Source organism: Chiloscyllium plagiosum, unplaced genomic scaffold, assembly GCF_037043375.1.
Source record: "Chiloscyllium plagiosum isolate Xiang-an unplaced genomic scaffold, Cpla_swu_hap1 HiC_scaffold_2, whole genome shotgun sequence".
Classification (NCBI taxonomy): Eukaryota; Metazoa; Chordata; class Chondrichthyes; order Orectolobiformes; family Hemiscylliidae; genus Chiloscyllium; species Chiloscyllium plagiosum.
Window position 1 is genome coordinate 44057983 of NW_028270140.1, and position 12102 is coordinate 44070084.

At 40.0% G+C, this 12102-nt stretch overlaps 1 protein-coding gene across 1 annotated transcript in view; it reads left to right on the plus strand.

The window, feature by feature from the left end:
* Window positions 1-12102, plus strand: part of chrna8 (cholinergic receptor, nicotinic, alpha 8) — a 196897-nt gene that overhangs the window by 64163 nt on the left and 120632 nt on the right. The window contains exon 3 of the mRNA XM_043715303.2: window positions 5309-5353. Within this exon, the coding sequence (XP_043571238.1) occupies window positions 5309-5353 (45 nt within the window). The remainder of the gene's footprint in view (window positions 1-5308; window positions 5354-12102) is intronic.

Here is a 12102-nt window from a genome sequence, read left to right on the forward strand (position 1 = left end):
ATAGGAACAGAAATTGGTCATTCTGCCTATCCAACCTGCTTCTGATCTTCTCACTCAATGCCGTTTTCTGGCATTATCTGCTTGGCCAAAGGACTTTTGTGGAACTGGAAAATGGAGAATTTTAAATAACTCATTATAACATGCAAAACAACGAACTCTGCAACTTGCAACCTACTTAAATAGATACTGTTATTTGAAGGTCAGGCAGCATCAAAGGAGAAGGAGAATCGACGTTTCAGGCATAAGCCCTTCTTCAGGAATTCCTGAAACGTCGATTCTCCTTCTTCTTTGATGCTGCCTGACCTGCTGCGCTTATCCAGCAACACATTTTTAAGTGAGGACTGAGCATCTGCAGTCCTCACTTTCTCCCACTGTTATTTGAAGCAGATCACAGGTTAAATCACAGTGCACCTCACATTCCTTTTGTAGTGAGAAGCAGGGAAACAGTTATACAGCATTGTCAATGAACCATGCATGAAATCAACAATGCTGAAACATTGCAAACTTTGCAAAAATGTTTTTGTAAAAAAACAACAGCAAATCTCAATGGCACCTGCAAAACAATCTTTGCAGCTCCTCTATGGCACTTACTGTAGAGAGCGCTGTAAACATAATCAACCCAGCTGTGTTTCTGTCAGCAGGTGAGAAAGGCTGAATGACGAGTTAAAAAAGTTCCCCTTTCTAACATTGATTCTGGTAGCACTCAAAGATTGTGAAGTAACAACATTAAAAAAAATTTTGGGAGGTGAGGACAAGGACCCCCTTCCTCCCCAGGCGAAGATACAAATGAAGCACAAATCAATAGTTAAGGGTTCATGTCCCACCGCAGGCCTACAGTTGTACTGACACATTCTGAATGAAATATTAAACCAACAACAGCTTGGTCTGACAGAGAGCCTTTAAGGTAAGAAAATATCCCAAAGCACTTCACGAATGTTTCAGATAAATTTTAACATGGAGTCGTGTAAAGGAGATGTTTGGATAGGTAGCCAAATGTTATTATTTTGTGGTAGGACAAGGGAAGAGTAGCAGAAACAGTAAGTATTTCACCCCTCCCTCCCACCAAGGTGTCTACTGCTTGCTGATAGAGTTATTAAATAACCAACTGTGGTTTTTGCACAGGAGCAGGATTATTCTTGGGGTTGTGACAATTCCTCACTGAACCATCGACAAAAGTAAATATTAACTAGTTTGTCTTTGCTGCTGTCTTTACTAACTTAGTGAAAGTGACTCTATTTCAAAGTAGTTCATTGTTTGGGATGTGCTAAGAAATAGTTCAAGGCATTGTGTAAATGCTGTGTTGTATCTCCTCATTGGGCACACGACTTGCGGAAAAATAACCGCAAGCTACATGTAATTTGGGTAATTATCAAGAAATCTCACAGAAATCAAATACTGAAACAATTACTTAAAGGTTATTGCATGTAGCAATCAAATAAGACTCCTCAAGCAAGTAAGTTAAGCCTCACAGCTCAACTGTTACCCAGTTAATTGGGGATTTTAGCTATGATTCCAACTAAGTGTCTGTTTCTGGGTTGGGTCCAGGGTTCAGTCATTGTTCAGTGACCTGTGTAGGTCTACTGCTAAAGAGTGCTGGAGATGAAATTTTATTCAATTTTCTGTCCTTCAAGTTTATAGTGTAACATTATTGATGATCCTTTAGATTTTATCTGCAGCTTACCTTCTTATCAGAAGTAACTTCAATGTTCCTTGTTACATTTGGCTTTAACTGTCTGTTTGATGACACAGCTTTTTTTGTGATTAGTTCCTTAATTCTTCTGCAGGGCAATCATTAGTCCTTGTGGCACAAGGTAACCAGTTATCAAACAATTGTTAAATCAGTTTTGTTTATGTAGCTTCAAGTCCTCCTTCTCCCAGGCATGGCTAAGTGCTTTCAATTCCTGTATATCAGTTTGTCCTTGTCCCTTAACAATTTATTCCAGACAGATTTATTGCTGCTGCTTTCAATCTATGAACAGTTATTAAACTTCTGAAGTTCACAGTATGACATGTCAATCAACTTGTATGTTTCAGGGTATGGCAGGGAAAATCACCAATGTCACAGCCAAGTATGTTGCATACATACACTGCTAAATCTGTTCAGGCCATCAAATCAATCTGTTGGATGCACAGGATAAAATATTGAACCAAAATTAGAATGTAAGGTGTGTGGAAATTTACAAAGGTGCATTTTTTTTAAACACTTGTAGTAAACTAGCTATTCTAGATCTCAAATATGTACATGAGCTTTTGAAACTCAAAGAAAGGGAATTTTCTGCTGTCTGCAGAGTATTGTGCAATTACAAGATCCTCTATGAAGGTTGCATTTATAATTTGTCTACAATTACTGCATGGAGAAAATTTATTTCTAACTTCTGCCACAACCACCCTACGTTCCTGTGAGCCCAGCAAGTTGCTGCGATAACATACATTTTTACGTGCGCAATTGTAGCCTCAGGATATGGACAATGTTAGAGTCTCAAATTTCTTTCTGCAACATTGCTGACCAGGAATCTCTCAAGTTGAATAGTTAATTTGTTTGAATGCTTTAAAAACATATCTCTCTTGGCCACCATGTCCTGAACCTACTGCCTCAGAGGCAGGGACAATACTGGTGCATGACGAGACCATTACAACAAATCTTTGATAGAGTCATAGAACTGTACAGCATGGAAATAGTCACTTTGATCCAAGTGGTCCTTGTCAACCAGATATCCTGAATAAATCTAGTCCCATTTACCAATATTTGGCCCATATCCCTCTTAAACTTTTCCTAATCATATATCCATCCATTTTAAATGTTGTAATTGAACCAGCATCCTCCACTTTTGGCAACTCATTCCATCCACACACCACCCTCTGCATGAAAAAGTTGTCCTTTCGGTCCCTTTTAAATCTTTTCATTCTCACCAAAAACCTATGCCCTCGAGTTTTGGACTTCTCCATCTTGGGGAAAAGACTTGGTCTATTCAACCAATCCATGCCCCTCATGATTTTATAAACCTGTACAACATCACCTCTCGACCTCCAACATTCCAGTGAAAATAGCCCCAGCCTATTCAGCCTCTCACTATAGCTCAAACCCTCCAACCATGGCAACATCCTTGTAATTTTTTCTGAACTCTTTCAAGTTTCACAACATCCTTACTCTAACAGGGAGACCAGAATTGCATGCAATATCATCAAAGCTCATTGGCAAGACATATTTTATTTCCAAGACTTATGTAAACTCCTTGAAGGAGCTAATGAAATATACAGAAAATTTGGCATTTGGACTTTGACATTTTGTATATTGAATGGAGTAAAACTTGTTAAGATATTTGGCTGCTGTTAAGGTTTATGGAAGTTTTATGTACTATAATATGTGGTGTAAAGGCCAGCCTTCCAATTGTCGTTTTTGTCAATTTGACTGAAGTTGAATTGATATTCATAATTTATTTGCTCTGTGAGCATACATCATTCATGCATTATTCAAACTCTCATGCTTCCCGATCAGCCTTAAAACTTGTCTTCCCCCATTATCTGGTTATCACCCACAGTTGTGAAGACCCCTTTACCTGTATCTACAGGTTCTGGCCTAGATATCAATAGCACACCACAACTTTGGATACAGTTTCACTTAATGTGATATGCCATTATTACACCACCAAGCAATAATACATACTCTCAAAGACACTGGTTGCTTAGAAGTCCCACAAACTGGCATCTGTCTCAGGTACTCAATGTGTCAATGGATCTTCTGGTGCAATTTTGGATCTATGGACCAAACTGCTGTACCTGGCTGCAGTCTTTGTTTATACTTCTCCTACTTCTGTGACTTTGCCATATAAGCTAATACCTCGTTTTGATCCAGTTAATTGCTTTTCAACTGCATCATTGTCCTGATGAAGCCATCAGAAGACTTCTCTAAAATGTTTGGAAGTGGATTTTCATCTGGTAAAATGGGGTTTTTTCAGCTTACCATCTTGCTGGCATTTTCCTGCATTTACTGAGCACTGAAATAGGGGTAGTGTCCAAAAAAACAAGTGGTGGACCTTGTACCAGAGCTTTAATGGGCCAAAGAGTGTGAAAGTGTCATAGATGTTCACCAAAGATTGAAAGACCTGCAAGTTTCCTTCAAGTATTTTAATATACCTCTCCCATTATTCTCCTCAAATGATCTTTGGGCATTAATAATGTCTGACTGCTGGTCTGTGGAGCCAGAAGATCCTACTGCTGAATCTAGAGAATAGCTCCAGTTAAGTTCTTTGATCCACTTTTTAAGTTCATTAGAATGCCTGTATTAAGAGGGCACCTAGATTTTACAACTACCATGGGGCAGGAGAATTGTAAACCGTGTGTTCCTTCTTGTATAGGCTCAGCCCATCACAATATCTTTTGATAGACAGGCTCAGCATTGCCTCTAAGCCTGTATCAAGATGTTTGATAGTAAACGTTACAGAAAAGAAAGAACAAAGAATTGCTTTAGAAAAAACTGAGTGAGTACACAAAAAGGACACAAGTTAAGTAAAGGGTAAAATTAAAGCTGTTGTTGCAAAATACAAGTAAAAATCAGAAGATGGAATGAACTTTTATAGATTAACAGAGATGGGAGGACTGAAATAATTTACAAATACATTACCAGTGCACTGGCAAGTGCAGTTTCACACTTTATCTGGATGGATAACCTCTGATACACTACTGATGGATTCTCTCCCTTAAGATCTATCTTGGTCTGTCCTGCAGTGTGATGAATTCAAAACTTGTGTCACTTTGAAGTCCCTAACAGTGTACAAATGACTCACCTTCCAGTGTTTCTTCTAGTCACTGGAAGGCTTTCATTCCTCACTTTCCTCATTCAGGGACTTCCTCAACTGCAATGAACAAGATCAGAATCGTTCCATAATAGAGAAAACACTGATAAGGATTTTACTTCCATGGTACTTTGGTTTGGAACATCACCACGCTGAATATTAACGCCACCTCGTTGCTAGCTTTTCATAAAAATCCTGTGACATTTAGATCTATAGATACCATATATTGCCTATTTGGCTTATGTTCTATATCCCCTTATTGTCCTTGGCTGATTTGTTCAGTTTTTGCACTTGTCCAATGCTTATGTGTCTGATATGATCATTTCCATGATAGTTTGGTAGTTCTCTGTAATATGACCTGGAAGATCATTTCAGCTATGTTTCTAAAATATCCAATTCACTTGTAGTATTCAGGTCCTTTCCTTGTAGTTATATATTTCTTTAAAAGTTTTTATTTATTGTAAGGCAGCAATCTTGTTTTAATTGTAAATAATTATTCTTTTTTTTTGTTTTAGGATGAGAAAAATCAAGTGCTGATCACAAATGTTTGGCTGCATATGGTAAGATTTTTGTTTCAACCCATTTCCACTTTATTGCCCCTATTTAATTATGATAGCAAATCTTAACATTTCTCAATATAAGATTGTTTGTTTAAAAAACATGAAATCACATGCAGCTAAAATATCATTGCTTCATTTTCAAATGACACTGTGATGAAGAGGTTTGGCTCGTCCTAAAACTTATAAGAAGAGAAAATAGATAGAATACGTACTCCAAGATGATGAGCACTCAGTGCTCCGAGAACTACAGTATAGTACTGAAGTCAGACTCAACCTTGGATACTGCATCCAGTGCTGAACATCAAGAGACACCATTCACGGGCTAAGGAGAGAAGAACTGGAATATTCATTTTGTGTGATGAGCTCTGACTAATTTTAGCTTTTTGGAAGGAGCCACCTCAGAGATGTTCTTAGAGAAACATATTAGGTAGCATTGTTAAACTGGGATTATTACTTTGTAAAATGGCAAATGAAGAATTAGGGGACGCACCTTCAAACCAAAGGTAGGTAAGGATAGATATCAGGAAGTGCTGCTCCCCTGGGAAGTCTCTGTGTAGAATAAACTGAGGGAGTGTGTTGGAGTCAAATACTTGGATGTTACCAGGTGGGGAAAAGGAATTGGGTGTCAGGGGAATCTCTCTCTGGATGGATAGGGACCAATAAGGCCAAAAAACCTTATTCATTATTATCATGAAAATTTGGGAGCCAGAGTCATATTCCTTCCTTTTATATGTAGCACACTAGTAACTAGTTCCTTGAGAATGTGGCCTAGTTGTAGTTTAGACTGATTTCTCATGGGCAGCTTGCCTGAAGATTGTGCAGTTCTCAAAATCTTGTATCTAATTATATTGAGACAGCTCTGATACGTTTAAATGTATTTTTTGCAGATCAGCAATAATAGACCTCGCCACTCCCCTCATCAAACATTTTTAATATGCTACTTGCAGTGTTGGAGTTAGAATTTTGTGAAGAAATTGGAATATTGTACCACTCATTGGTTCGTAGCGGCCACATAAATCACACCTTTCTTTTAGCCAGCAACCAGCACCCTGTAGGTCCCAATGATGTATAATTGGTGTTCAAGTTTATCAAATTTAAAATGGTCTGAAGATGCACCACGAGTACAATTGTATAGATTCACAACAAGGAATAATGTTTTTATGAAATTAATAGGGCTGTGCAATTGTAAAATAATGATTAAATTTAATTTTTTTTGTACTGTCAGTCCTTCTACTTCAATCAATTGTAGAAAAACATATTTTTGCATTTTAGTTATCAGTGTATGTCAAGCATTTCAAGATTAGGTGCAGCATGACAACTATCTGAAATTGATTGACATAAAAACCCATCTGGTTCTCTAATGTCCCTGAGGGAGGAAAAGCAGCCATCCCTATATAGTCTGGGCTGCATGCTACTGCACACTCACTGTCATATGTAATTGTATCTGCCCTTTGTGAAAAGGTTTAGTAAGTCATTCAGTTCAAGAGCAGTTGTTGATGGTCAACATGGCGATGCTTACAGTCCATAAAATCCTGATCTTACAATCCAGGTTTTTTTCAATATATAATTTCAGTTCTATCACCCTGTAAACATTTGCTGTAAATTGTGTGTCTTACGATCTTGTACTCCACCACCACCTGATGAAGGAGTAGCGCCCCAAAAGCTAATGCTACCAAATAAATCTGTTAGACTATAACCTGGTATTGTGTGATTTTTAACTAAGTCCATAAAAGGATAAAGACAAAGCAATTAAGAAACAGAAGTTTCCAAAATTTTAGGACAGAAATGTTTGGAAAATCAGATTCAGCTATATTTGCATCCCCAAATCGATTCTAAGCATGACCAGCTAGAAATTAAGATTTCGATTATATGGTACATATTCCCTTGTTCACTTGACAAAGAATTTGGATCCTCCACACTGCTCCAGCAGTTGTAAATTCCTGGAATTGCTGCAGATCACTTCATGAAAAAAAATTAACTTGAAATCACACCCTGACTGATTTTTGAAGGTGATGTGGAACAGTATCCACTCTGCTAGTCCTTAGCCCACCTGTGACTTATCGGAAATGCAAATGTGGCTAATTGCATCTTTAATTAGTGTGAGAAACGAAGCTCACTGTTCAATAATTTCAGTCAGAGTCAAACTCTGAAGCTGTCTTTATTCATATAGTTTTGCAAGCCCGGGTGACCATAAAGGAGGCACACCGGATCAGGAGGTGACATTACAATTTACACAGTTCAGTTGAGTCGCTTGGTACTCCCCTCTTACTTCTGCTAATCTAATCGGCGTGCAACCCCCACTCCCCCTTGATAGCTGGGTCTTATTACTTTTGCTGATGCAACACTGGGTCTTATTTGATTATCTTGTTCATACTAACTCCCTATATGTGTGAAAATTGCAACGGTCACGTCAATACATCTGTTTCTACCAGTCAACCATCTCCCTTTTCAGTTAGTTATTTCTTGGAATATACCCTCATGATTCTGCCTTATGATTTTTGCAGAAACAACAACCTTCGCAAGGGCCTCTCACAATCCCTCCTCTTTTTTTAAATAATTGTTGTTTTCTGCATTTCTCTGATATGTAGCCCCCAAATTTGCAAGCATCATCCCTGAGACTTCATTCAACTTGGCCTCAAGGTCACCCATCCCCTCATTGTTCCTTTGCCTGATTTACCTTTTAGGGGCATCTGTTTTGCCAAGGCTGTCTTAATCAGCTGTTGGGTTAGTCCCCGTACACAAGGTATGATACAACAGCTAATTGCTACCAGTACCCCTGCTACCACTATCAGGGAGGTCAGGATGGAGACTACCACTCCCTTCCATTTCCCAAACCATGATTCCAGCCATCCCGTGAATGATGTGTCCACCCCTGAATTCTCAGCCAGGTCTTCTGCCAAGGTGGTCAATCCTCGTAAGGCACTAGTGATTGACCTGTCAGGTGCTGTATTATTTGGAATAAAAGTACAACAGCTCCCTCCTAACATCAGGCATACACCCCTTTTTCAGCTAAGATCATATCTAAGGCCGTTTTACTGGTTGCATCAAGCTGTTCTGTTATGCCTTTGACTGCATCCCTAGTATAATTGATGAATCTTTGCTGATTATAGAAAATAAAGTTTATCCAGTCCACATTCTTGTTGATCGTTACCCACCAGAATAGAGCCGATTCAAAACCTGCTGCAATCTGGTTGCGAGCCTTGTACCCATCCGGTACCCCTCTAGGAACTCCTATAGCGTCTAGATAAATCCTATCATCAAAAGAGGTGTTTAATAATGGTTTTACTCCTCCCTCTTTTTGTTGCTATCTTCTCCTTTTCAAATGCCAAGATTGTCGATTGTACAATTGCACATATCCCCCTCCAATCTGGAGGTAGGGTGGGTCTCAATATTTTGCCTCCACAGTACCACCACTCGGGGAACCTTCAGTGCTGAGTAGCTCCCTCCCTTGTCCATTCCGGTGACATTCTCAATTTTTGTAAATAATTTCAGATCCCCCAAGTCTCTGGACCGAGTTGTACCTTGTTTACATACACTCGATGTGTGATTTCCAACTGCGGCTGAAAACGTAGCGGGGGGCTTTAAAGTCTTTCTTCTCTAAGGGAGGGAACATTAGCGATAGGGAGGTACAGTTCCTATCATTCCATGCAGTCTTATCCTGATACAGGGCTATCATACATTTCATGCCCTTCCTGTCTCGCTTCCACCCGAGCAGAAAGGGATCACCTGGGCCATTGGCCTACTGGAGGCACATGCATAGCAATTGCTCTTATTCAGACTTTTTACAGTATACTTTACCCATTCAACCCAGGCATTTGCATCCCCGTACCCAGTTTCTATTTCAATGGTCTGCTTCAAGTCCTTCACATCTGTAATTTTTACCACCTTAGGGTCATTGGGAGGGGTGAAAGGTTGTATCTTATCTTATTATCCAGTAGTTCTGCCCGGTTTTCCTTTCCTACGCTAATTCGGAAACAACAGCCTGAGAAATCATTCCCGTTTGTTTTCATTTCTATTCCAAATGTTTCATTTAATTGTACCTGATAGGTGCTCCCCCCTAGAATCGCTTCGTGCCGTGTGGTTTTCTTTATCATTAAGTGTATTGGGTTACACATATTATCGAGACAATCGAGAGCTGGTCGGAAGGGGGCCCGGTGTACTGTGACGAGACCATTATACCAAGTACCAATCACAAGGCCATCCCCGTTAGACTTAAGATATATCTCTGAGCTGTGGTACTGTCTCTGATTATCTACATCCCACATTTTATGAAGCTGCATGCATCAGCATCTATTACTTGCAGATTATCAGACTCAGGGACAGTTAATAACAAGTTAGTGTTTGTCAAATCCCAATATTAAGCGAGCTAATATCATAACCCTAAGCATTCTACAACAGTATTGAAGCACCGAGAGACTTTACATGCAATCTATAAAAAAAAAACCATCCAGCGCTCGCGTCTCCACGGTATAATCAGCCACTTAGTCTTTTTAGCCTGAGTTTCAGTGGTTCTTGCATTGATTCGGCCGTCCAGACTTCTTTCTCAACTGGGGATTCCACTGGTCCCTTAATCATGGTGTAGTGAGTCCAGTCTTTCGCTGCCATTCTTATCACCGTTTCGGTAGTTGAAAAGAGCCTGGTACGGTCCCTCCCAATCCGGTTGCAATTTAGTTTCTGTCCAAGACTTAATTAGGACCCAATCTCCCGGCCAGATGGGATGAACAGTGATTTCAAGGGCGGAGTCTGTGCCAATAAACCCTGTTTCCTGAGGAAAGACAAAGAGGAGGACAAGCCCAGTATATACTTTTTAAGAACAAATTTTTAGTTTCTGGGATTGGCAGTTCCCCTTTTGTTCCCAATTAGGGAGGCCAAACAATATCTCATAAGGGAGCAGCCCCAAATCTTTCCTTGGGGCTGTCCGCACTCGCAAGAAGGCTATAGGTAAACACTTAGTCCAGGGGAGTCTGGATTCTATTATTAATTTAGATAACTACTTCTTGAGTGTTTGGTTCATTCTCTCAAACTTTCCTGATGAGGGTGGGTGCCAAGAGGTGTGGAACTCCCAGGAGATTCCTAACCCCTTCATCGTTCCCTGGAGTACCTTGGAAGTAAAGTGAGTTCCCTAATCCGAATCTATACACTCCACTATCCCGTATCTGGGAACTGTGTTCAAGTGTTATCTTGGACACCCCACTTGCGGTGGCAGTGGCCAGAGGATATGCCTCCACCAATCCAGATAAATGATCAACTATTACCAACATATATCTGTCTTCCCACTTGGGGTAATTCGCTATAAATACCTGGATGTTCTGGAATGGTTTTAGCCCAGGTTCTCTCCCTCCTGGGACTTGTTTCCTTAGCATCTTCTTGTTTACCTTCCTGCATGTTATACATCCCTCACATATCTGTTTGGCTATTGAATACATCCCTTTGCATCCATATTTCCTTAGGACTAAATCACACATTGCTTGTATTCCCCAGTGACTCCCCTGATGTACGACAGCCATAATCGCTCGCATCATCATTTTATTCAACACCTCCCTCCCATCCGCTGTCTTTGCGGCCCCTAAGTCTTTTAGTTCCTCCTCCTCCTTTGCAGTAAACAATGGGGTACCCTGAGGATCCAGAATTACAGGTATTAGGGAATATATTGCGGCTCCTTGTGGATTCAACGCCGCTTCTTTAGCTACCTTATCGTCCAGTCTATTTCCTCTTACTTCCGGATCATTCCCCTTTTGATGTCCATTTATATGAACTATCTCTATTTCTCTCGGGAGTAACAGGGATTCTAGTACACGTTCTATCAATTCCTCATGTGCTAGTTCTTTTCCTCGACTATGTATCAGTCCTCTTTCTTGCCAAATTTTTCCGAAGGTGTACGCCACTCCAAATGCATATTTGGTGTCTGTGTACACTGTTCCTTCCTTGTCTTCTAAGGTGCTGAGAGCTCTTTCAAGGGCATAGAGTTCACAAGTTTGGGCTGACCAGCCATTAGGCAGTCTTTCAGCCTGATAACGCTTCCCTCTATCCCGTCTACTACAGCATATCCATTGTGCCTTTTCCCCTCAGTCATCCGGGAGGACCCGTCGATAAACAACCGAGCTTTCGCATGCAACGGGATGTCCCTTAAGTCCATCCGCACTTTCATCTGATATTCAGTAATATCAAGGCAGTCATGTTCTGGATTACCAGGGACCTCCCCCTCTCCATGCCATAAGAATGCAGCTGAATTTAAGCAACTGTCTGTGACTAACACAAGGTCATCCTTCTCTCTTAAAATTGCCTCACATTTCAAGATCCCAGAGTCTGTAAGCCATCGTCGTGCTTTCTGATTTGATTATTAAGGCTCCCCCAAAAGTAAGTTTCCAACTTTCTTCTACCAATAAGGCTGTTGCTGCCACTGCCTGCACACACTCTGGCCAGTAATGTAGCTTTCCATTCTTTAATTAACAATGAATTAACGCTGTCATGTTTTAAATTAGCTATGAATCAATATGACAGATCACTGAGAATGTGTGGAGGAATCCTGCCAATTAATATTGATTCAGGCTAATACAATTGATTTATTATAAATATTAATTATATATATATAAATAAAATCATTATCTGTAATTCAGGGTGGAAACGCAACAAGTGACTAAAACATTTTAAAAACTGTACTCTTCTGCTTTATCCTTCTTATTGCATCATTCTCTTCCCTTCTGTAGTTGACCTCCTTGCCTTTATTTTCATCTTAACCTCATTTAACC